At 36.7% G+C, this 26,735-nt stretch overlaps 1 protein-coding gene across 1 annotated transcript in view; it reads right to left on the reverse strand.

The window, feature by feature from the left end:
* ILDR2 (immunoglobulin like domain containing receptor 2) overlaps window positions 1-26,199 on the reverse strand; it is an 84,015-nt gene extending 57,816 nt beyond the window's left edge. The window contains 1 exon segment of the mRNA XM_074266494.1: window positions 26,030-26,199. Within this exon segment, the coding sequence (XP_074122595.1) occupies window positions 26,030-26,075 (46 nt within the window). The 5' untranslated portion in view covers window positions 26,076-26,199.
* Between the last annotated feature and the right edge of the window lie 536 nt (window positions 26,200-26,735).

Raw genomic sequence — 26,735 nt, forward strand, 5'->3', positions numbered from 1 at the left:
ACTATTAAAATATTACAAATACAGATTTATCAAACATAAAAAACTCTTTATAGGTATTAATTGTATGATTTGAATGGGCAAGAGAATAAAATCACAGAATCTTGTCAATTTGACCTTCACAACCTCTCTCTGACCAGTGCTGTATGAGCCAAAAGAAGGCCTCTTGAGTTATTGTAATCAACTCCTATTTCACATCCTTGCTTTCATTATTTTCTCTTTCTAATCCATCTGCCCCAACACTACCTAAATCATTATATGTCAAAAATCTGAGCATATCACTGAATTGCTCAAAAATCACTAGTGCCTACAATTGAGGATCCTAACTTTTTGGTTTCCACTTTTCCAGTCTTTTTTCATTCTATTCTCCTTCACAAATGGTACATTACAGCAAAATTGGGAAATTAGACTTTTCCCAAGTTTAACATTCCATCTCCTATCATGCATTCATAAAAGACAACCTCACTCTTCTCCATGACTGGAATGCATTGTGCCCTCATCTCAGTCTCTCAAAATCACTGTCTCATACTCTAAAAATCCTTTAGTGCTCAGCTCACATATCATTTCCTTTGTGGAACCTTTCCTGACCTCACCATAGTTTTTTTTTCCCACCATAATAATTTAGGAATATGCTATCTTCACAAAATGATACTTCATTACTACCCTGTGGTATGTCAATGACCCGAGGTTTTCAAAGGCTATCTCAATAGAGATTAAGTTCTGGTAGGTTTTACCATGTTAGAAAAGTGCTATTATAGGAAGATGATCACCTAATGATGAATTTTTTGACCATATCAACCTTGAAACGAAGAAAAATAGAAATATCCCTCATTCTCTTGTATCGCCTTTCCACTTCCATACACACAAGGCTAAGAATCACTCAATTTTTTGACCATGTGGAAATATTAATTTGACTAAGTACCCTAAATATGAGATGTTCAGTGACAAGACATGGTACAGAGGAGATTAATCATCTCAACCTTAATATTCTTGCTATAAATGAAACTAAAAGAAAGAAGTTGCAACTAAATATAAAGATAGCTTACAGATACTATAGAGAGAGACAAAGAAAGGAGTTGATAGCAATAAGAAACATTATTTCAAGGAATTCGGGATGCAATGTTGATAAATATTTGCAAAAATATGAAAATAATGGCACCACCATGAAAATAATGGCAACTTATGTACCACCACTGGTTCCTACAGATGAAAGAGTAGAGAAATTCCCCAAGGAAATCATTAAGATCTTTTAAAATTTAACCAAATTATATTCATACTATGTAATATCAATGTAAAGGTAAGAAAAGATGATGGAAATGTATAGTTCAGGAATGAGAGAAGCCAAAAGTCTATAATTACATGGAAGCTTGACACCTTTGTATCATGAACAAATTCTTCAGGAAGAGAATCGATAGGGGAGGGACATGGCAAACACCACAAATTACACTGCCACAAAATGAAATAACACTATTCCAGAGCTAGGAAAATGCTTGGCATTATATTGACAATTATCTCTGAATCAATTGTCTTTCTAAACTTAAACTTGTTGGGGTGAAGGTCAGAATGAATAAAAAGTAATACTAATAATAATGAGAAAAATAGCATACAATGGAAACAGACCAATCTTAAATTACTTAAACAAATAATCAACAAAGACAGATGAGACATAGAAAGAAGAAATGTCCATTACACTGATCACAATAATTTTATAAAGAGTTTTAACCACAACAAATCTACTCCTTCAAAAAGTCCAAAGAACCCAAGAGCATATTAGTCATCAAACACTTAACCCACTTGCCAAGTGGAGGGTAATGGATGCTTAAGACAACTTCAATTTAGACTATGAACTCTTTTGAGAAGTCTTATAAAGAGAGATAAGGGGAAATTATGAGCAGTATAATAAAGTAGAAAGATGTAGTGGAGAGGAAAATCAGTTTTTAAAAAAGCTTGCCAAGAGATACAATTAAGTAAAATTATCCAAGGACATCTAAGGATAAAAATGGAAGGACAACAAACAGATGAAAAGTTTTAAAAAAGAAAGATCAGCAAAAATCTTAAGACATTTCTCACTATCAAGGACAGAAGAAATTACACTTGAAATTTAGCACCCAAGTCCTACTTGTGCTCAGGGGTGAAGCAGAAATGGACAGTAAAGATCAAAGCAGAGAAAACCAAAGGGGCTGAATCAAGGATATACAGAAAATACTGAGGATGCTCTGAAATAAAGAAAGATACCAAAGTATTAATCATCATATTAATACCAAGAGGTTAGATTAAGGAAACATCAACAACTTGTGATTCTTTGCCTCCTGTCCACACAGAATCTTCACGAATTATTGATACACAAAATGAGAATATTCTCAGTGAAGGAACTAATAGCTTGCTTTCATAATGGATATTCAATAACAGATCACATCTTTACAATGTCACAATTAATGGAAGACTAGAAAATATGTGAATATATATACATATATAATATATGAAAATATATGAATATATATGATGACGTTCTCATTTGTGGCTGACATTGGTTTATTTAATCAAGCTCTAGAAAACTACAAAGTCTTCTGGAATAGATGTACATTAAATCTAAAGAGTTTAGCCTGACCATCTGCACAAGAAAGATAAAGTAGATGAATAATGTCTATTGTGTGGGATAGAAAACTTATTAGTATGTGAACAGACAGACAGTATAGATGAATATGAGTTGAACCTGAAATTGAATAGGAAGAACAGTATGGACTGGAATGCCTTCAGGAAATTCCATAGATCCCTTAATAATCCTATATTCTCCATGAAAACAGATCCATTTTTATAAGACCAACATTCTACCAGTGTTGGAATAAGGCAACAAAACATAGAATTTAATAATCTCCAGAGAATTTTAAATGAATGACATATAGACAGTAAAGGAAAGGCACTAAGCGAATGTAAGCAAGCTGTAACATATAACTAATGAACAACTTTAAAATTAAATAGAAATAAAAGATATCATCACAGAACTTCATGATGGAAGGAGATCAACTAGTCATATGGAAGGATAAGGTATGACAGGATAACAGGAGTGTTTCACTTAATGTTGCATAATGTTAAAAAGGTGTTAACTAATGAGAGTATCTAGAAATCACTTAACAGAATTTGCTTAAGAATGATTTTAAAAAGTCATTTGAAATGCTAGAAACCATAAGTATTTATATAGTCTTATATGAATGTATACACATACATATTTGTATGTATGTGTACAGATACACACGTCATCTCTATACTACTAGGAATTTTAAAGGAGTCTACATATTCTGAAAATTTAAAACCAAAAACCAAAAAATCCCCACCCCTCAAAAAAACAGAAGAAATTTTATTTTATTCTTTATACCTCTTAATTAATACTTCATGTTTCCTTATGTTTTCAATAGTATCTTTTAGAATATCACCAATATTTTTATTTCTAAGGTCAAATGGTATGCCCCTTAACTAAGAATCTTCTGTGAGATGCTATTTACCTTGTGAAGCATTACCATTCTAGGCATGTTACATCTGCATTGCTCATATTCAACCTTTTTAATAGATATAGTAAATCAATCAGCAGTAATACTTAAATATTCAAATAATCAAAATTATGTCACAGAAAGTCATAAAAAGATTTAAAAAGCAAAAATATTATATGGATAATTTTTTTAAATAGCAATTTATTATTTTTTTTCTCTGGTGGATTCCTCTGACACTACAGTATTTGATAAATTCTGGATGGAGAATCTTTACAGTGGGTCCCTGAAAATGTAAAGATCACCACAATAAATCCTGCACTAGCTCTTTCTACATAAGGTTTGTGACAGGCAGATAACTTCAGTGAAGTCCCTTCATATGACTCCTAACTGGCTCACTCATCCCAAACCTCCATTATGTTGGCAGGTCTGGGTTTTTAGAGAAAGCCCACCACCATAAAGCTATAACAAACTTTCTCAGAGTTCTGGGGTAACCCTGTTATGAGGAGGATATACTCTCCCTACTTTTTTACTTATGTTCTTGAGCCCCACTGCTGTCCTTTCTCTCTACACAAAACTAATCAGTCACAGTGATGATACCATTAATTCTTAAACTTAAAACATATACTTAATGATAATGTAATATCGATAATAATCAATCCATTATGGTTATCTATATAAAGCCAATATAGGAATAATTGACATCACTTTGCATAATATCCCACCAATGAATAAAGTGAAAGAGAGTGGTACTCAGAAAAATTTAGCAGGGAAACAAAAGGGAGAATGATTCATCTATTCAGAAAACTTTATAATTCTAGACTGTAAGCTAAATATCCTTGTTCCCTTTAGTACCACATCAATATGCTCCTTCTACCCCTCATAGCTCTTTTTCTTGGCAACTCTACTTTCTTTTTAACCTAATTGTTGAAGCAATGGCAAACCTTTCTAAATCAGTCATTAGAGGGCACTGAAACAGTGTTTCTTTATCATAGTGACAAGTAGTTCCCATAAACTAGAAAAGTACCAAGTTCCTCAGATTGGCTCTCTAGACAATGCAGAAAAAAAAAGACTAGGCAGATTCCCACTCAAGGGGATACTATGTTGTTAAATCAGCTTCAACCTATGATTATAGCAAAGCAGCTATAATACCTGTTTTCCTCTCACACTAGAGAAAAAGCAGAGACTGCACTTCTAAGTGACTTCACCTCTTTTAAATTGCAGATGATGCTAAAAAGCAATAGACAGAATGTAACTGTCTTCCAAGGGGCTTTTATTCCTGCCAATCAGCAGCATCCATTATATAGCAGATGAATCCTTCCTAAAAGATGACTGCTGGTCACCAAAACCGTTTGGTACTGGCTAAGAAATAGAACGGTAGATCAGTGGAACAGATTAGATACAAAGGACAAAAAAGGGTACATCTATAGCAATCTAATCTTTGACAAACCCAAAGATACCAACATTAGGGACAAAAATTCGGAAGAAACTATTGGGAAAACTGGAAATTAGTATGGCAGAAATTAGATATGGATCCACACTTAACACCATATACCAAGATAAGATCAAAATGGGTCCATGATTTAGGCATAAAGAATGAGATCATAAATAGATTAGAGGAACTATCAGACCTGTGGAGGAGGAAGGAATTTATGACCAGAGGAGAACTAGAGATCATTATCGATCACAAAATAGAAGAGTTTGATTACATCAAACTAAAAAGTTTCTATACAAACAATACTAATGCAAACAAGATTAGAAGGGAAGTAACAAATTGGGAAAATATTTTTAATAGTAAAGGTTCTGACAAAGGTCTCATTTCCAAAATATATAGAGAACTGACCCTGATTTATAGGAAACCAAACCATTCTCCAATTGATAAATGGTCAAGGGATATGAACAGACAATTCTCAGATGATGAAATTGAAACTATTTCCACTCATATGAAAGAGTGTTCCAAATCACTACTGATCAGAGAAATGCAAATTAAGACAACTCTGAGATACCACTACACACCTGTCAGATGGGCTAAGATGACAGGAACAAATAATGATGAATGTTGGAGGGGATGTGGGAAAACTGGGACACTGATGCATTGTTGGTGGAGTTGTGAAAGAATCCAGCCATTCTGGAGAGCAACTTGGAACTATACCCAAAAAGTTGTCAAACTGTGCATACCCTTTGACCCAGCATTGCTGTTATTGGGATTATATCCCAAAGAAATACTAAAGAGTGGAAAGGGACCTGTATGTGCCAAAATGTTTGTGGCAGCTCTTTTTGTTGTAGCTAGAAACTGGAAGTTGAATGGATGTCCATCAATTGGAGAATGGTTGGGTAAATTGTGGTATATGAAGGTTATGGAATATTATTGTTCTGTAAGAAATGACCAGCAGGAGGAATACAGAGAGGCTTGGAGAGACTTACATCAACTGATGCTGAGTGAAATGAGCAGAACCAGAAGATCACCATAAACTTCAACAACAATACTGTATGAGGATGTATTCTGATGGAAGTGGAAATCTTCAACATAAAGAAGATCCAGCTCACTTCCAGTTGATCAATGATGGACAGAGATAACTACACCCAGGGAAGGAACACTGGGAAGCGAATGTAAATTGTTAGCACTACTGTCTCTCTACCCAGGTTATTTACACCTTCAGAATCTAATACTTAATGTGCAACAAGAAAAAGGTATTTACACACATATATTGTATCTAGGTTATATTGTAACACATGTAAAATGTATGGGATTACCTGCCATTGGGGGGAGGGAGTGGAGGGAGGGAGGGGATAATTTGGAAAAATGAATAAAAATAAATAAATAAATAAACAAACAAATAAATAAATAAATGGGGGGGGGGGGGAGATGACTGCTGGATAGCCTCTTCTTGCCTAGCTCCTTTTGCTTTTATAATTGCTTCTGTTAGGTAGATTCAATACTCAAACTGGCTTATATGAGAGCTTTCTGGTGTTAAGGAATTCATCTTTCTTTAGAAAGTAAAACTCACAAAATCCATTTTTCTATTAATTATGAAATCAACAATGCTTATTTAATCACCCCGTAGTCTCCAAAAACTTATCTGATTCACCATTTTGTGAGCATTACTCTTTCAAACTCTAAAAACAGTCACATGTAAATAAGTTGAGATACCATAATAGTTTGCATCTTCAGCCTTTTTCTGTCCTTAAACGGGTCCGTTAGTTAGTTCTCTACTTGGTTTTCCTATCTCTTTCCTATGTTACATATTAACATTATTTATGTTTTGCGGTACTTTTATGTATTTTGTTAGATATTTCCCAATTACATTTTAATCTGGTTTGGACTATATCAGAAGTGTTGTGGAAAGCATGCAGACTACTGAATGGGTTTTGAAAAACTATTTACATTTTATTACATAAGTTATTTTACCATTGTAACATACTCAAATCCTTATGACTTCATTAGAGAATAAATGAACACTGATAGATGAAATAACGGGTTCCTCTTATCTACAATGCCTGCAAAATAGCGAGAGCTGGCTGACTCATTATAAACATTGTTTCCCTGCGCCATGCTTGGTCTACTTGACCATACCACCTTTCTATTATGGTCCCTATTCAGACAATGTACTCAGAAAATCTTAACAGAGAAAGTAGGAGCTATATTGAAACATTGGGATTTGAGGTATTTTTTTTGGAGAGTTAAAGCACTGGGCTTTGTCAGCTAGGTGATTACTAAGAATAACCTACCTCCTAGTTCTATTCTCTGTTGCTAAGATTAGCCACTTGTATACAGCACTGGATTCTTTTAACCAATTATTAATAGAGCTTTACTTCATTCTCAGTTCTTAATACTACATACATTTGTCTGTTCAGGTCAAATCAGCATATATATAACCCATATATGAATTTTCATATAGCTAGCTTTAGATGATTATGTGATTTTCAACTGGCCTACATATTTTACTGGTTTAAGTGAGCTTGGGAACTTGGACATATAGGTCTAAGGAATATAACATAACTTTCAATTACACAGCATTTATGACTTAGAAAGCACTTTTCTCACAAAAAGTCAATGACCTAGGACTCTTAGATTTATGGAGTGTTCATGGACATGTAGCACTTCCAGTGTGAGAGCTAGCTGAATCCTTTTCAGGGCTGTTTGTCCACCACTGGTGTCCACTTTCCATCCACTCTCACCCATGGCTCCAAGAAGCTGTAGATTGCACAGTAGGCACACTAGGGTAAAACCATGTCAGCCGATAGGATGAGAATAACCCTTAGACTTCAAAACTATTGGAGAGTTAGGGGGATGTCTACCCCAAGCATGTTAAGACTTCCCCTGGAGGAAAGGGTAGATAAGAACAGTTTGTTCTAACAGCACTGAAGGCAGCTAAAGCAGGCAACATTGAGCTCTTAGAACTTGATCAGACATCAAAAATGTCAAAGTCACCCACTATATCCCAGGCTATGGACTGTCATCCTGACTTTTGTCTTACCTCCATACTTGGTGACTCTGGAAGAGAATGTGACAGATTTTTGTGCAAATCTGCTTCAGTTAAATCCAATTTGCCTGAGAGTCAAGATATCACCCAATGATGTCATTGGTCCTCTTGAACAATAATGTATATTGGATTTAACATATATTTCTACCATGTTTAACATATATTGGACTACATGCCATTTAAGGGAGGGGGTGGGAGAAGGGGGGGAATTGGAACACAAGGTTTTTGCAAAGGCTAATGTTGAAGAATTGTCCATGCATGTCTTGAAAAATAAAAAGCTTTAATAAAAAAATTTAAAAAGAATGAACAATAATAGATGAAAAAACTTGAAGCTGAGAACAGTGAAGCAACTTGTTAGTAAAGGGACTAGAAAGCAGCCTTCTAGTTACTCCAGCCCCCCCCCCCCCAAATCCACAGCAGGCTATTGGGGGGGGGGAATAGAACCTGTTTGGGAAGACAATGAGAAGGTTTAAGTTCCAATTTTAACTTTGCTGCTTATGAGTTATATGAGTTTCTGAGCACCTTTGTCTCTATTTATTAAATGGAAACCCTAACCTTTCAAAGCAATTGTCAGCAAAATGTTTGGTCAATGTTAAAATGTACCAGAAATATGAGGTAGTCCCATCTTCTCAGAAGGTAAGTTTTTATTAGTTGATGTGGACAAGTTCTACTATCTAGAAAAACTGATTAACTGATTACTTAACTTGTTCTTTACAAGACCCAGAATAGTGTCAGTATGAAGAATCTCTTAATGAGTGCTTTTTTGAGGATGATAATCAAAACCTCATACCTTGATGTACTAGTTTTATTCCTCTTTGTCTTCCTTTTTATTGAGACTATACTTTTTCTCTAATGCTACTAAAATCTGAATTAATTCCCTTTAGAAAGAAAAAAGTTATTAAAACTGAGAAATTTGGAAGTAAGAAGTTAACACAGCTAGATGATATAAACTTTTATTCAAAACATTCCCTAAGTAATAGATTCCTCCACATATGGCTTGGGGTAGACTAGTAGTCCTTAAGCTTTTTGCATCAAAGTTCCCTTTAATAGTCTGATAAAGTCTATCGATTCTACACAAGATGTCTTTAAATGCATATACTAAAATACATAGGATTATAAAGGAAACAAATAATACTAAAATACACTTACCAAAATAATAAGACACAAGGTCATAAATCATAGCTTAGGAACCCATGGGGACATACAAATTAAGTATGATCTAGAGCAGAATATTACAGTTAACTTGATTGCAAAATCACCCACGATGATAAACCAAATCAGTTCCATTTGTTCAATAATGAAGAGAACCAGCTACACCCAGTGAAAGAACTCTGGGAAATGAGTGTGAACCACTACATAGCATTTCCACTCACTCTGTTTTTGTCTGCTTGCATTTTTTATTTCTTTCTCAGGTTATTTTTACATTATTTCTAAGTCTGATTTTTCTTGTGCAGAAAAATAACTGTATGGATATGTATACATATATTGTATTTAACATAATTTAACATGTATTGGTTTACTTGCCATTGGGGGGGGGAAGGGAAGGAGGGGAAAAGTTGAAACAGAAGATTTTGCAAGGGTCAATGCTGAAAAATTACATATATATATGCACATATATAATAAATAAAAAGCTATAACAAAATTTTTAATTACATCATATTTATTTTATTTTGTATATAACATATATATATATATATGTATATATAAAAATCCTAAATGTTGAGAATTTTTAAAAAGGCAAAATACAATCCCTGAGCTTATGATCTAGTATATACAAAATAATTTTGGATTAGCAGCTGGGAAATGAGAAAAGCCTTTCTGCTTGGGAAGAGAAGAAAGACTAGTACATCTTGCTCCTTTTTTTCATTCTCTTGACTTGGGTTGGTATGGACTGTCTCAAAGGGAGGGAGAGAAACACCTGGCTTTTCCACTTGTCCACCCACTTGAGTTGCCCAATACCAGACTAAATACCTCAAAACTCAATGCAGTGACGAACAAAATATGACCTGGTCATATACTCTCCATCATTTTGAGCCCTGAGTATTATTCCCAACCCATTCTCTGCCCCATACTGTCCACTCTTTATTCCCACCTTCCTCAACCCAATTTCCTGCATGTCCCAATTTAAGGTTGCCTACTGTGCTCTCTGTAATATCTGTCCTATAAGTTACAAACCTGATTTCATCTGAAGTCTTTTCTTTACCTGCTTTCATTTTTCACTCTCACTAAAACCCAGCTTTCTCCTGATGACACTGACTTCCCTTTCCACCACTGGCTGCATTTTCTGGAGTGATCTCCTGGTCTCCTAGGCGAGTTATAATATTTCTTGCCCAACCTCCCCCATCTTGCCACTTCCAAGTTCTCTTTCTACCAATACCCAGAATGTTCTCCTTCTTAGAATTTCACTGGATCCTTGTTAACCAGTTATTCAAAATCTAGATAGCCACAGTACTCCAGGACACTCCCCTTCTTTCCTTAATGAATTTAGTGCCTGGCTCCAAGGATTTCTGTCCTTCCAATCCCTATTCTTCTACTAGGTAATTTTAATGCACATAGTGGAACTCCTCAAACAATCTAATCTCCCAATTCCTCTACTAACTCCGTTCCCATAACCTACTTCTGATACCTCAACCCACCTATGTTATATACAATCACAGAAATCCTCTTGATCTTGCCATCCCCCATTAATGTTCTTTTTTCATGTTCATGAGCTCCAAAATCCCCTTATGTGACCTCAACCTGCTGCATTTCACCACTCCCTCTGCCTTGTAACTCCTGCTCTTTGTCCTCACCTCCTAATCCCCAATCCTTTATTCCCTGTTTTTCCTTAGTTCATCCTCCTGCAGTAGCTACATTATCCTCCTTTCCCCATCTCAAAACCTGGGTAAAACAGTTCAACTCTACATTGCCTACTCCTTTGGAGTCCCTTATTTCCATGTCCTCCTAGAGATTTTGCCCTCTTGTGCCTCAGCATAGGATTGATTACTCCCACTGCCCTCATTCCTACTAGTGCACTGATGAATCCAAACCAGAAAAAATCATGATGCTACAAATTTGGGTCATTACCTCATGCTTAGACTATTGCAATAACTTGCTCATAAGACTTTCTGGTTTCAGTTTCTAATACATCCTTCACTGAGATTTCTCCTAAAGGCACAAGTCTGACCATGTGCTCCTCCCCTCACTCAATAAACTCCATTAGTTCCCTATCTCCTCCAAGATCAAATTTAAAATTTTCTCTATGTCAATCCAAGCCCTTCATAATCTGGCTTTCTCCTATCTTTCTAGTTATTTTGCATCTTTGTTATCCAACATGTTCCTCTAATAAGATACTCCATCTTCCAACTACTGGCATTATCACTGGCTGTTCCAAGGGCCTGGAATTTTCTTCTTTATCACTACTCCTGGCTTCCTTTTCCTTCCAGCAAAAACCCCCCTTTTTAAAAGAAGGCTTTCCCCAATTCCCCTGTTAGTGTCTTCTTTTCAATGATTATCTCCAATTTATCATATATAGTTATTGTCATATGTTCTTCTCCATCAGATTGTAAACTCCTTGAAAGCAAGGAATCTTTTTTGTATTTCTAGCACTTAACACAATGTCTAGCACATGATAGATGCTTCATAAATGCTTAGTGACTGACACCTTGGTGGAACTGAGAAGGATTCTATGAGGCAGAAATGAGGAAGTACAATCAAGACATGTAAAACCCAAGAATGAAAAAGAGATGACAAGTATAGGAGAAAAGGCAGCAGGACAGTTTGATTGGACTATAGAGTCTATGAAGAGTAATATCCAATTAGTCCACAAAGATGGAGTTTGACTTTGCAGGCTAAAAAGTCAAATAAAGAAACGTATACTTTATTTTAGCATCAAGAAGAAGCTTCTTAGAATGATACTAATAGGGTCAAACCTGGTACCTATGTGAACTATGTATTGGTGAAGGAAAAGACCAAAAGCAATGCAATCAATTAGGCATTAATAGTGAAGGGTAATGAGGTGACCATTCAAGGAGGAAAGAAAACGGAAAAGATTAAGGGAGGTAGAATCCACAAGATTTCCACTTCTTCTCCCCATCTCTTCTTTACCAATCCTATTGTTGTTCCTACAGCCCAGCTTCTTAAACTATGGTTCATATCCCCATATTGTAATTAAATGTGGGGGCTGTGAAATTATGATTTCTTAATAAATGTTTGATTATATACCTATTTAATATATCTAGATATCCATATGCAAGTAATCAAGTAAGTCTCAACCATGTCTTTTGTGTAACTTCTTTTTGCTGAGAATTTTGAAATATGTTCCTAATTATCTGATAGTCTCAGGAAGCATTAGGAGGATTGACCATTGTCTTGGCATCTTAATTAATGAATATCCTTTATGGAAGGCCTGTGTTAATTCTGGAAACTTGGCCAATTCCTGGAGTAAACATAATCCTTCTAAAGAAATAAACAAATATTCTCTTTGATAGAACTCTTGCAATAGAATATCCCTGTACTTGAGAGGGCCTGATCGATCTCAAAGGTCAAATATCAAATGAGAATATTTATTGTAGTGCCTTCTTTGTTCTTAATCTATAAAAACCCCTTAGTGGAAACAGAATTTGAGAATTCAGCTGGGAAATTTGGCCTAACAAAGCTTTCCACTTGAGGCTCTGAAAATCTGTGACCTAAGTTCTCCCAGCTCAGGAATTCAGATGTTGATGCTTCTTCATAGTGATGATGATATATATTGTATATTTTCTGTTTGCTTCTTATATTGTCCTAATGATCACTGTGTTTGTTAATTACGCATTACTTTTATGCTGGAAGTTTCCTCTTTTCTTATATCTTGTATAAATCAAGATTCTGAGCAGTAATAAACTTGTATCCACCCTCTTTAAGACTATGTCTGTTGAATGTGAATTCTGAACCTAGATTAATCCTACACAGGGAGTGTATAAAAATTTCTTGGTCACAAAAGTATGGTGAAAAAGTTTAAGAAGCCTTTCTCTAAAGGAATCTTCCTCCTAGAATTCCCCTGCCACACAACTGGGGATTGCCTCTCAGATTCAGGCTTGATTCTTCTTACTTCTCAGTCATCTCTTCCTCACCAACTTCCTTGTTACTTCTTTTCACCTCCACTCCCAACTCTAGTTCAGGAACCATGAGCCATGATCCCATCATCTCTGCCATTATTCCTTTATAGAGTGTGTCAACCTATTTGTCAGTCTTTACAAAGTGTCCCTCCCTGGCCACTATCACCCTTTGTGAGTTGGATCCCCAATTAAAATGTAAGCTCCTTGAGGATAAAGATTATTTTTATTTTTGTATTTGAATCCCCAATAACACAATATCTAATAAATACTTTCATTCACTTATTTGCTGATTGCATATATGAGGACAATACTTGTACTCCTACCTCCCCAATCCATATATATATATATATATATATATATATATAGTATTTTAATACTATTTGCCTCAGTTTCCTCGTCTATATATATGGATTGGGGGGGTAGGAGTACAAGTATTTTATATATATATATATATATATATATATATATATATATATATATATATATATATATATATATATATATATACATATATCACAAATTGCTACACCATTGTAAACTCTTATTAAATACATATTAAAGCATAGATTTAGGCTGGATTACTCCCTAGAATGCTAGCTTTGTCTAAATTTCAAGGCAGTTTAGTGATATAGCAGCAAAAACAGCAGGTGTGCTGAGAAAAAACACAGGACACACCCTGCTGATTTCCCTTCCTGAAGGGAATCCCAGCAGAGTATAGGAATACACAAAAGGGAAAATGTTCCCAAGAACTCCAAACCAACACAGCCTCATTGTCTCACTACATCAAAAATTGTGCATTTCCTTCTTTGCACTTACAGAAGAGTGTCTCATATACCAACAATAATTATGCTCCCTTGGTTATAAATTGTCCCCACTATTATGTTTTATGTAGATATACAAACACACAATGTATCTATATGCATAAATACCTACACACATATATAGGTATATAACAAGGGTGGAAAACTTTTTTTTTTTTCTGGCAAGGGCCATTTGGATATAGATAACATCATTTGCAGATGATTTCATATGACTTATATAGCCCACAGGCTAGACATTTCCCACCCTTGGTATGTACATATATATATGTATATATGTATATGTGCATACACATATTTGTGCATAAATATATACATATGTACATATAAATATAAAGATATATATTCTTGAATTTATCAATTTCTTTCTTGCTTTCCTTCTACATTTACACTTTGATTGTACTGCCTTCCCTACTATACTATACAAACCCATACAAACAGATCCCTTATTTAATAAAAACTTATGCTACCTGCATTGATGTGTTATGACTTCCATTCCATTTCAAGCCTACCTTTATGTTAATTCTAATTTGATTTCATTTTCATAAAAATATGATCCATGTCAGCAATAATCTCCAAGAAATAGCAGTAAAGCCTGTTGTCACGGAGTTTTATGAACTGAAGAGTCAGGTCAAACCTGCCTTGCGGTGCCCCAACATAGAGAATATTCCTTTTTTCTAATATTCTTATTAGAAATGATAGAAGTAAAAAAAATAAAATTTCTAAGCTCTTAACTTGATTACTCAATTCAAATATCCTACTGCCCTAAAGTTCTTCCTTTTTACTCCCCCTCAACAACCAAGAATATGGTAAAAGAAAACCAGAAAAATAACAAAGTTGTGAAGTTAATGGTTTGTTTCCATATTTATCCTATCTCAGTTATAGTGCAAGGCCCTGCAGGGTAGTGGTTATTTCTAGCTTTCTTCTGGGTGCTCAAATGCTTATTTCTTTGGAATGAAAGGATAAGAGAAGAGGGTATTCTTTTGATTTTAACAGTTCCCATAACTAAATAAACTTCTTCAGGGTTATATATCACATCCCAATCATTTTAGAATGGTTATGGCAGGAGTGTGCTGGAGCCAGCTCTAACTTAGCTTGGAAATCATCAACTACTAGAAATCCAGGCTTGATTTACTGTTTTGTTGATTATCTAGACTTAAGAGAATGATGGAGAAAATTTTACTAATGCATATTAGCTTAAAAGTAAGTCAAGGAGACACACACAAGTATATATGTGTGTATATGTGTGTGTTTTTCCCCAAGAGCCAATTTTAAACATTTAATAGCTCATCTGTAACACTATGCCTCCTTTCTCTTAGGAGAAGAAAAAAAGGAGCGGAGGGAGAGAATAAATCAATTAACCGACAAACATCTGATCACCTACTATGCACTATGTACAAGACATTGTGCTAAATTTTTTAGGGGATGTGAAGAAGTCTACATGGCTGGAAATACCTCACAGTTATGAAATACCTCACAATATAGTTAGGACAACATGAAATAAACATATGAATAATTATATAGCAATAAAACAGAAATAGGTTTAGTGGATAGAGGCAGGTCTGGAGTCAGGAAGATCTTTCTGAATTCAAATCTAACCTCACATATTTCATAGTATTTTAATACTATTTGTCTCAGTTTCCTCATCTATAAAATGAACTGAAAATGACAAATCACTCCGGTTTCTTTGCCAAAAAAATCCCAAATGGAATCATGAAGAGATGGACATGAGTGAAAAATACCTAAAAACAACAGAAATGGTTCAACAAGACTCAGATTGCTAAATGAATTGTACAGATAATGAATAATAAAAGAGGTCAGAGGAACCAGAAATAATGGCACACTAAAATGTTTCAGGTAAGATTTATAGAGGTGAAGAGTCAAGTGGAGGCATTACAAGTGAATGAATGATATGACCCAAAAGCATCAGGAGGAAGGTACCTGGGAATAACATGAGTAAATGAGTTTGACAAAATTGACAGAACTGAGAATATGAGAGGTTTAAAAGGTTGGAAAGGTGAATTAGGCCCAAATTTTGAATGGAGTTTAAACTTTACTCCAGTCACTACTGAAGTCAGTATTGAAGAGGAGTAGCTATTAATAACAACAATAATAAACAGCTAACATTTACATGGCATTTACTATATGTCAGACTCTGTGCTAAACACTTTAAAATCCTAGCAAAAGGAGGAAGAATAGTGACAATATAGCTTCTGTTTTATATTCCTGAGGTCTAATCATATGCCATAGGCCAGAATGAAGTCTGTCTAAGCATCCTTTCCCCTCTCCCACCAATGGCTTCTCATCTCCTACCTTCTATGTGCTGGCACTTTATTGGTTCTATAGCTCATTAGAAATCAGAGCACTAAAAATTAAGTATTTAACAGGAATTCTGACTGAGTCCTGGATCCAGGAAACTGTCCTGGAGCATCAAAATCCTTATAAAGAAAAGTAGAGAGATGAAGGCACTCCAATGTCCATCCCATCAAGTAAATCAGTGAAACTGTGAAAGGAGAAGATTTTTAGAGAGTCCGGGAAAGAGACTTTAAGAACAGCATCTCAGAGTAGATAAGATGCTAGACTTGGGATCAGGAGATAAATTAAGTTTATCTCAGATACTTACTCATGAGCAAGTCACAATGTTTCAGAGTTTTAGTTTCTTTGTCTGCAAAACCAGGATGATGATCATCATTATATTGTCTACCTTAAAATTTGCTGTGAGGAAAGTGCTGTGCAAATTTTATAGCACGCTAAAAAAGTGAGTAGTTTGAAATTAATTCAGATTATTCAGTGCAAAGTCAAATACTGAAACTGAAGCTTAAATACTTTGGCTTCATAAGATAAGATGGGACTCACTGGAAAAGACTCTGATGTTGGGAAAGATTGAAGGCAAAAAAGAAAAGGAGTCGGTAGAAAATGAGATAAGAGGTCGTGGAAGCAATGAACATGTTCTGTTCTGTTAATGAACAGACTTTGAAAGATTGTGGGGGATAGAAGATCCCCATGTACTATAATCCACGGGGTCACAAAGAGTCAGACAAGACTGAATGACAAAAAATTGAAAAATAAAAAGAATTTTTCTTATTGATTATTAATTATAATGGTATAACTATTGTAGTTAATTTCAATATAATTATAGTTGTTAATTATAATGTTGTTATTTATAATGGTATAATTATACTGTGTAGAACCCATTAGAGTAGAGCAGAAATTACTAAAATATCCCTTGATTTACAAAGGTAATGGATAGAAAATGAATGCTATACTCTTTAGCTTTGCAGTGGAGTGAGATCTCCCTTAATGTTGAAAATTAAGGACCCTTAAGGATTCTCTAGTTCTTAGTTTTCTCACCTAATAGTATACTAAAGACTGGGAAAATATCTAAAATCTTTACCTCCAAACACTCCACTTTCCCCAATCTTTGAAAATAGCTCCTAATGGTTCAGAGGTTGGATTATTGTTGCTATTGGAGAGAGTAAAGGAGAGCCAGGAGGCAGAGCCATGATTAGGGTAAAATGACAAAAAGGCTTTCTTCAAAAGTGCCACAATTTAGAGGGAAGCTCTTGTGCTCCTTTAGCAAGCACAAACAACTGACTTTAGCTCTAAGCTAGCAAGCTCTGGGAGGTATGGAGTTGCCCACCACTCACTCAGTTTTTGTCCCGTTCTTTCCCTTCCGATCTGTGTCCTAACATCTCTGACTCTTTTGCCATAAGATAATGTTTTTATAGGGCTTTCTGTCCAGAGGTCCAAAATCTCTCCTCAGTGACTTTCTCAAGCCCCCGTGCTAAATTTGGTATTTGTCCCCAAAGAGTACTCCAGCCATCTTTGATCAAAGAAGATATTATTTATTACACAGTACCTTGCACACAGTAGATACTTAATAAATGCTTGTTTCCTCTGTCCTCTCCCTCCATCTTCCAGCCATACTGAGACCATTCCATCCTCTGTCCAAGACCTCTACTTTCAGCCCTCTCCAGCTATTCATATTGAGCTATACCCAAATCTTAAAAAAAAAAAAAAAAAAAAAAAAAAAAGCCTTGTTGCTGTGCTGCTCTACAGGAAGCCAACTCTTCCTCCCATATATATGTACTTTCTATCAAGATATGGTAAAATGAAGGCTGATAACAACTCCCCAAATTGAACCTTTTTGATAAACTAGTGACCAAGCAGGTTAGGGCTTGGACAACAGAGTCATGTCTAGTAAAGTAATTGAATTATTATCATGGAAAGAAAAACTATTCTAGATGTGAGGCATCCTGCCCTTGTGAAAAAAAAATAAAGGCTGTATCTATAGAAATGCTGTTCTTATTTTTAGTACTTTCATATTTTGAAAGTGAGTTTTTTTTTTTTATCAGGCACTAGCTATTCCTCACATCACTAAGAGGAAGATCTGTAAGTAGAGTCCTATTTTAAAGAAACACAAAGATTGCCTCGCTAAAGGTCACAGCCTGATCTTTCCAGATCTTGGAGTTAATACTGCCCTCCCTTAATCATTTAAGTCTCAAAGGTGAGAGTAGTTCTTAGAGAAGCCAATTCCCAGGTCTATCCTTAAAATTGAGGATTTTTCTTCCAGTCAATATGTCCTTAATGACTTCTTTGTCTGCCAAAAACCTCTTTTTTAAGAAAGTCATCCTGATTTTTGCTTTGGTTTTCTGATACTTCATCCCAGTTTCCTTATAAGTCGCTTAAAAATAAATGATTCTTAGCCTTTTAAAAAATGTAGGTATAGAAATAGTTTCTTTTATGATTGGTCCATAAGTCTAGGCTAAACAAACCCCCCTCAAACCATCTCCTTTTCTGTTACCTAATAAGACTTTCAGGATTGGGACAAAGCTTTCTGGGAAATGTTCTACAGAATTACAGCAAAATATTTTTTAAAAGAGTTAAAACTTGTCTTGAAATCCTTCAGGTTCAGGAAATATTTTTCTACATGCTGTTCCCTTATAAATGAGCGAAGAGGAGCTATATTCACTGTTTAATAGGAGCCTTTTTAATTCAAGCATCCCCAAGTTTTCCTTTGAGCTTTCTCAGCGTTAGGGTAACTAGTTGTTACCATTTTAATAAGATGTTCTGTTTTATAACACTATTGGTTGTTGTCTGAAAGAATTCAAATAAATGTCCACTTGTAAATCTAGTCATCCCATTGTTACTTCATTGACTCAAATGACCTCGTTCATTGTCTGGCAAGCAAAAGAGATGGGAATAAGGACTGGACTTGTGATTTCACTGGGATAGATAATTCCCAAGAGAGAAATTTCCCTCTATCAAAGCAAGTCAGAATCCTCTCTACAACTTAAAGTCTTAGAGAGTTTGCCTAGCACCCTGAGGTATGAAGTGTCTAGGATTCCACAGTCAGGAGGTCTTGAACCCTGGTCTTCCTAGTTTTCAGGTTAGTTTTCTATCCCCTACCACAAGTATTAAACATATGGCCACACTCCCAAGTGGATCCAAACCAGATAAAATGCAATTGGGAAGTATTTGACAAAATAAACAAAAATATAATAAAGCATAAATATCATTACTTTTAGGGAGCCTCACATATAGATTAGTAGCCCCTAACTCTTTTTGAGTTTGACAGTCCTGAATTATACCATGGTCTCTCTTGGTCAATTGGACTACCATTTTTCATATAAAACCTAATTCTACTCTCTGTTATTTTTTCCAATAACTGTATGTAACATATTTCTTAAGCATGCATAGTATCCTTCCCAATGATGCCATGTACAACACCATCCTAACCCTATACTATTAGTGTACAGATGAAGATGAGACGCCTGTTTCCTTTATGCCTGTTACTCCTGTCCTACTACATAACGAAAATGAGCTCCACCTGAAGTCTAACTGGCTCAGTCCCAATTCCAATATGAAAAGATGGTGCCAGCAGAGTCCAACCTGCAATCAAGAGACTAGTTTGGAAGAAATCCCAAAACAGGTAAGTCAGACTTCTGCTAAGGAGATATGTGATTTGGTGCAGTAATCCAGACAGGAAAAATAGCTACAAGCAATAGCTTTTTATCAACCCATACAAACATCTGCCTGTGCTTCCTAGAGAACCAAAGGCACAAAGGAAATAATCAAGAGGAACACTAGCTATCTAAGGAGGCACAGTCCCTTTCACATCAAAACATACCATCTCAGACAAGGACCTCAGAAAATGAAGTGCTGTAACTAAGACATCATGATTCCTTGGTTCAGAGTCACTCAAAGTGCCTTCTTTCACTTCCAAGTAGATAAGACTAAAATCCAAGGTTATATATATATATTTGTTGGAATCATGATGGACTCCAACACAATTCCTTGGGATCAAAGCTTCCCCATTATTTACTTTTTCCCCCTGAATCACATGCTCTTCTTTTAGTGTTATATCTCTGTATCACTCATATGATGTTTTCCTACATCTCAAGACTTATTAGAAGTACTAGTGTCCTTTCTTAACTTTTTATAGTTCACTTATAGAGGAATTGAGAATAAGGTGAGCATGAGCAGACTTTTAAAAAATAGACCCTCAAAGAAGAACCCAAAGATTCAGCAAATAATTGTATAATTAATAAAGAAGATGAGCCAGTCATGTAGCAACAAACAAATTGACGAAGGTAGCTCCCTACTGGTATGATGATGTTAAGTAAAAGTGAATTTGACAAAATTGTATTTGGCCAAATAAAAATATAATAAAGCATTGATAACATTACATTTAGGGATCCTTATGTATAGATTAATGGCCCATGTTTCTTTTTGAGTTTGACACCTCTGAACTATTTGAACAATCATTTTTCTCATAAAATCTAATTCTACTTTCTGCTGTTGTTTTTTTCCATTAAGTATATGTAACAACTTACTTATTCCCAGAACACTGGGTAGATAGCCTATAGCAAATTTATGGGAGAATGTGACTAAAAGTACCATAGAATTGGCAGACACAGATAGGTTGATATCTGTATCACTGGAGGGAAAAATCCATATTGATGATACAAAAAGTCTGAGTATTTCGTAGTCTGCACTTTAAAAAACTGATCTTCCTGAATTTTATGCTGTTTATCCCATGCCCCAACTAGGATACATCAAACTTTTGACAGAATACCATGAAATAAGAAGTTTTTGTGTGATCCAGGCTTCTCTTTAGGTCCAAGTATTTAAAACAGCTTACTCCTACCTATCAACTGCCCTTTCCTTTTACTAAAATGCCATTGACCTAAGAGCATATTACTTGACAAATATGAAACACTTAAAAAATGTTAGCTGATTTAGCCTCTGAATGTCACTCATCTAATAAGTTTCGCTTTCCTGATCTGTATGTAACATAGGGAAGAAAGGTAAATTGATAAAAAGACCTGTTTTCAGTCCTATGTCTAAGGACACAGACAGACTTTGTGATTCTGGGCAAGTTATTGTAACCTCTTCTTTAAGTTATAAGTGAGTTTCTAAGTTGCGTGGATAAAGGGAATTTCCATCCCTGGAGTGCTCTATATCCACTAAATTCTAGGCCCAGAACACCACATCCCTGAAAGTACCCTCAAATAACACCTGCCCTGCCTAATTAATAAGGGTTGTTGTAAAGAAAACTAAGTGATTTATATGAAAGAACCTTGACAAAAGCAACATGACATATTATTTGTAAAAATGTGATTTCTTCAGTTTTGACTAGGGAGTAAGAGGAACTGGAACAAAGAAGGAGATAAGGGGAGGAATAAAAGACAAGAAAGGAGAAGCCTTGGGGCAGAGAGAAAGGAAGTTAAGATTGGCAAAAGTCCCAAATAACTGGTGGTCATAGAAGATATCTGTCATTTTTTTCTTCCCTTAGAACATAAACTTTTTTCCCAATGTCCTTGTCACATTTCACATCTCCCTAATAGCATCCAATTTAATTCTCCAGAGTTGATACCACTTTCTATACCAATTCATCAGATGGTTACTCCACTTGTTAGAAAGGGGAGTCTTGTCTGACAAGAAAATTCATTCCTCTGCTTCTGTTTTTCATTTTTCATATTGACTAGATTGGAAGAGACTGAAAGGGACTGGTGCCATCTGACAACTATTCACTATGGACTTTTGATCAAATAAATCTAGGATAGGTGCTTTCAGGCTCTGATATCTAGGTCACTGATCACCATCACAATTAATTACCAGCATTTACATTATTCATAATCACCAAATTTAACATTAACTAATCTTCTAATAGAAGTGTCTTAGCTGTGTGATCCTGAACAAGTCACTCAAGCCTGTTTGCCTCAGTTTCCTCATTTGTAAAATGAGGTGGAGAAGGAATAGCAAACTGTCCCGGTATTTCTACCAAGAAAAGCCCAAAAGGGATCATTTAGAATTGGACGAACTGAACAACAACAGAGGCATTTTGTTCGAGTGAAGGGGATGCAGCAAGTAGCCCATGTTTCTGGCTCCACTGTAATAGACTCATATCAGATGCAGGGGTGGGAAGAAGGAAGATTCTTATGCATACCCCTGAAATGTTAGCCCTTGGGAAACAGATCTGGGAGAAATAGAAGTTGAAATGAGCAAGAAGAGGGTAGAGACCAGGTATAGAGCAAAGGAAAATTGAGATTAGCAGCAAAATGCCAGAATTTTAACAAAGTTATTTAATTATTATTAACATTATTACTATTAATATAATTATCATTAAGTTATTATTAACAAAATAACTGGAACCAAAGACAAGATTCTCTCCAGAGTGAACTTACAAGAAATGTTGGAAATGCTAACATAGCAATCAAGCAAATATCCAAAAGAATTTAAAGGGTCACATAACAAGGGTGCAACATGTGCCGTTGCCAAGTGTGTCAGCACTACTCTGGGATTTCTAACATCTATCTTCAAGAAAAGGTGAAATGCCACCTAATTAGGAAACAAAGACATTGAAACTTCCCTTCTACTATTAATGCCTAATTAACACCTGTTGCTATAATAGCAGCTGGTGATCATTTTGTTTTGTTTTTGTTTAAAAAAATGATGCACCACAGGAAGCATCGCAATTACAATGATAAATCATGAGATGAAATGCATACCAGAAACAATGATTTTTCACAATGAAAGAAGAATTAGCTGCTGAAGCCTGAGGAAAAAACAGGAATACTGATTTGAAATTTCTCAGCTCATGTCAAAGAGGGAGGTAAGGGAGGGGGAAGTGTGTGTGTGTGTGTGTGTGTGTGTGTGTGTGTGTGTGTGTGTGTGTGTGTGTGTGTGAGAGAGAGAGAGAGAGAGAGAGAGAGAGAGAGAGAGAGAGAGAGAGAGAGAGAGAGAGAGAGAGAGAGAGAGAGAGAGAGAGAGAGAGAATTAGTTTATTTCTGGCACTCTGTCTCATATTAAAAATCCATCCTTTCCTCTTTCCTTTCCATTCTGCCACCCCCTCAAGAGAGAATACATTGATTGGGCTGGACGAAAATTCCTCACCTTTCCTCTCTTGCTTTTTAAATGAGAAGAATTAGAGTCTGAATCAATATCATACTCTACCCACTCTTTCTCTCCTCCTCCCAAACCCTATTCTAGTCATCTCTACTTTCCCCAGCTCAAGAGGCAGCTCATGGACTTCATGCAGAGATACCCAGTCACAGAGGAGTAATGGGATGTAGTGATGTAATAGAACGGAGAGAACGAAGGCGGATGATAGATTTGCTTGTGATGAGTAACCAAAGATACCTCCAGACACATCTGTCACTTGATACAGACCTGCTAACCTGTTGCTCACTTCATGCTATTTTCTAACTGCTGAACTATCTTCCCCCTCAAAACACACACACACACACACACACACACACACACACACACACACACAGACACACACACACGGAGAGTAGGATTTAATAGAAATAACACTGGCCTGATAGTCACACCTGGATTACAGTCTAGACTCTGCCGTTCATTAACATTCACAAGACTTTATGTAAGCCCCTCCATCTCATAGTATGTCTCTAACATCTCTTTCAGCTCTGAAGTTGTATCTGACAAATCACTGTTCTATGGAAACTTACTGAATACTCACAAGCTCTACAAGTATTCCTACTTCTGACCGATTGTAATCATTCTTCTTCTACTTAAAAATAGGAATATTCCACTATGTGGGGCTATTCCCCTCCCAGATTCATAGAGTCCAGTGCCAGCTGGCAGAGATCTTTCCTCAGAACCTCCTCCTGGAGGTCTTAAGTAACACTGTTGCTACTTTGAGGTTGTGGCTATTGTTGTTCCTCCTTTGTTCTCCAAGTTGACCATGACTTCAGGGAGGTGATGCCATGATATGCATGTGAATTGGATTTGAGGGAGGGAGGGCTGAGTTATCTGCAGTGAGCTTTCGAGAGTAGGGAAAGTGACAGATTCAGCCCGAGGGCGGGAGGGAAGAATGGGGGCGGATCAGAGGAGGTAAAGGCTGTAGGTGGTAGGGACTGGGGGGAGTAGGGAAGTGCTCTTAATCTGCAAGACCCGGTTAAAAGACTGGGTGTAGGCAACCTCAGGAATTGTAGATGATTCATTCTTAAATGGTGTAGGAGGAAGGGTAAAGAGGAAAAGCCAAATAAGAAGCAAACTCGGCAAATGAGATTGACGTACCCAGGGGAGGCCAACAGGAACAGGTAGAGGGATCACTTAATTTAAAAAAAAAAAAAAAAAAGTTTTAGAGAGCTTCTTTTTGAATTTGAAATGGCATATTTTCTCTCTTTTCTTACTGTTTCCCTTGTTTTACTTATATTGTACTTAACTTGTACTTAAATTTTATTTCTATTTTCCTAGAGTCTTGACAGTAGCACCTGATATGACCAACAGACTCCCATTCTGCAGAGAATCTGCTATTGAGTTACCTCCTGGTTTTTTGTTTTGTTTTTTTTTTGTTTGTTTGTTTGTTTTTTTTTGTTTTGTAATTTCTTCCTTTTGCCCATCTTGGCTTCCTCTCTATACATGAACTTTCTCAACTTTGCTTCTAATGATACCCTCATTCAACTGGTACCTCAACCTACCTCTTCTTGCCACACTTCCAAGTTTGGTCACACAAACTCTACCTAACAACCCTTTTTTGACAGCAGCATTGATCTAAGCAGACAACCATCATGGTATGACTGTACTTGATTTCACCAAGAAGTGCCAAACTTTTAATTGCCCCCTGCCCCCAGCCTTCTTTGGGAGAGGGGATGAACTCTTACTCTCTCCCCACTCCTCTTTGCTGTCAGGTCAGGAAGAATAAAATTCATTCATCATGTATAACAGCTTATTAGAGAAAAATCCCTTCCTAACCTGAGCAGAAAGTTTGGGGGACAACTCATTGGCCCAAGAAGATAAATCAGAGAATTTATTTTAACCCAATGCCCCAGTGAACAGGAAGGAACCAATCTTTGTCAGCTAAAAATCTTCATCACCATCACTACCACCTCATTTAGAGCCAGTGAGGGTCCCTTTTTTCAACCTTTCTCAGTTTTATGGATAAGGAACTTAGTGTTAAATTTCTTACCCAAAGCTTTCCCACATATAACCATAGACCTTATTCTGAATCCCTCTATACATTCTTTGTTGAGGGGAGGTGAAAGGGGGAAGACAGAGAAGAATGGAGGGGGGGAGGCTTGAACATGAAGGATGATGTGCATTATCTGGGGCCCTTTCTTCTAGGATACTGTGGCCCCTCCCTAACTCGTAGCTAGAGTAAGAGAAAACCAGTGCTAAACTCCATCCCCATTCTCTATCTATACTCCTTACCATCCCCACCCCAGCCTTCCAGTAAGAAAAAAATTAAGAAAAATATCCTGTGTTTCTTTAGGGAAAGAATTAAAGGTTGCTTTTTCTTTAAGAATCCAGGTTTCCTGATTTCTCTCTCTTCTGAGTCTCCTTTACCAGTTGAGTTCATACCAGGACTCAAGGCATTATAAACTCACGTTAAGAGAGAAGAACTGCTCTGAGGAGGAAGGAAAGAAACAGGGGGGGGGGGGGATGTACATTCGAAAGAAGAATGCATCATCCGTGAATCAAACACCTTCCTATTTCATTTGGCATCTCCCTCTGTCTCCCTCGTAATACAGCTCCTTGCCTCCCCCTTCTTCCCCGCCTCCATTTAATAACCGACGATCTAATCTATTCAAACACAGGGAATTAGAAAAGAAAAATTAGGAGGGAGGGGATTGGTTAAATAAAGGTATCGCTCGTGGAATCCTGTTGAAAAGTTAAACATCATCGTGGAATACGCGTCTTACCTGTTACCCAGAAGAGAACTATCCATCCCAGCAATATTCTGTCCATTCTGCCTGACTTCCCATCCAGGTGGAGGAGAGAGAAAAGTGGGGAATGAGGTAGACGGATGCACCGGATCAAAACCGGGCAACGAGGAGCCGCTCCTCGCGATCACCTGGCACCAGCAGTCCCCTTCTCCTTCTCTCCCGCTTGGCTCGGTAGGCACCCAGTGTATGAATCAGCCAGACTTCTGAATGGAAGCTACCACTGTGCTCCCTGAGAAAGGAACGGTACTTTTACCCTGCCTTCCGTCCTCCCCAATTTCAGCCCCTCCCCGGGCTCCGGATGAACCTCGGCTCGGATTTAAGGCATCTGCTGGGGGAGCTCCATGTCGGCGGCCGCGCAGTGAGGGAAAAGTAAAGCCCAGGGTTTCGTCTGGCTGGCTCCACTCCTCCCCTTCCTCCCCCTCTCCCAATCTCCTGTGGTAACCGAAGTTTCTAAATCACATGGCTGTCCATTGAAGCTGCTGCCTCTGAGCCTGAGAGAGTTCATCGTTAAGTAACCAAGTCCGCGAGAGGAGCCGGGGGCCGAGGGGCGACGGGGACACTCAATGACTGTGGACAATCAGGAGGCGGGCCGTCTGCGAGACACTAGTGGCGCTCAGTCCCAGGGGGATTAATGAGCTCTGAGTGTGTGTGTGTGTGTGTGTGTGTGTGTGTGTGTGTGTGT

The sequence above is a fragment of the Sminthopsis crassicaudata genome, chromosome 4 (genome assembly GCF_048593235.1).
Source record: "Sminthopsis crassicaudata isolate SCR6 chromosome 4, ASM4859323v1, whole genome shotgun sequence".
Classification (NCBI taxonomy): domain Eukaryota; kingdom Metazoa; phylum Chordata; class Mammalia; order Dasyuromorphia; family Dasyuridae; genus Sminthopsis; species Sminthopsis crassicaudata.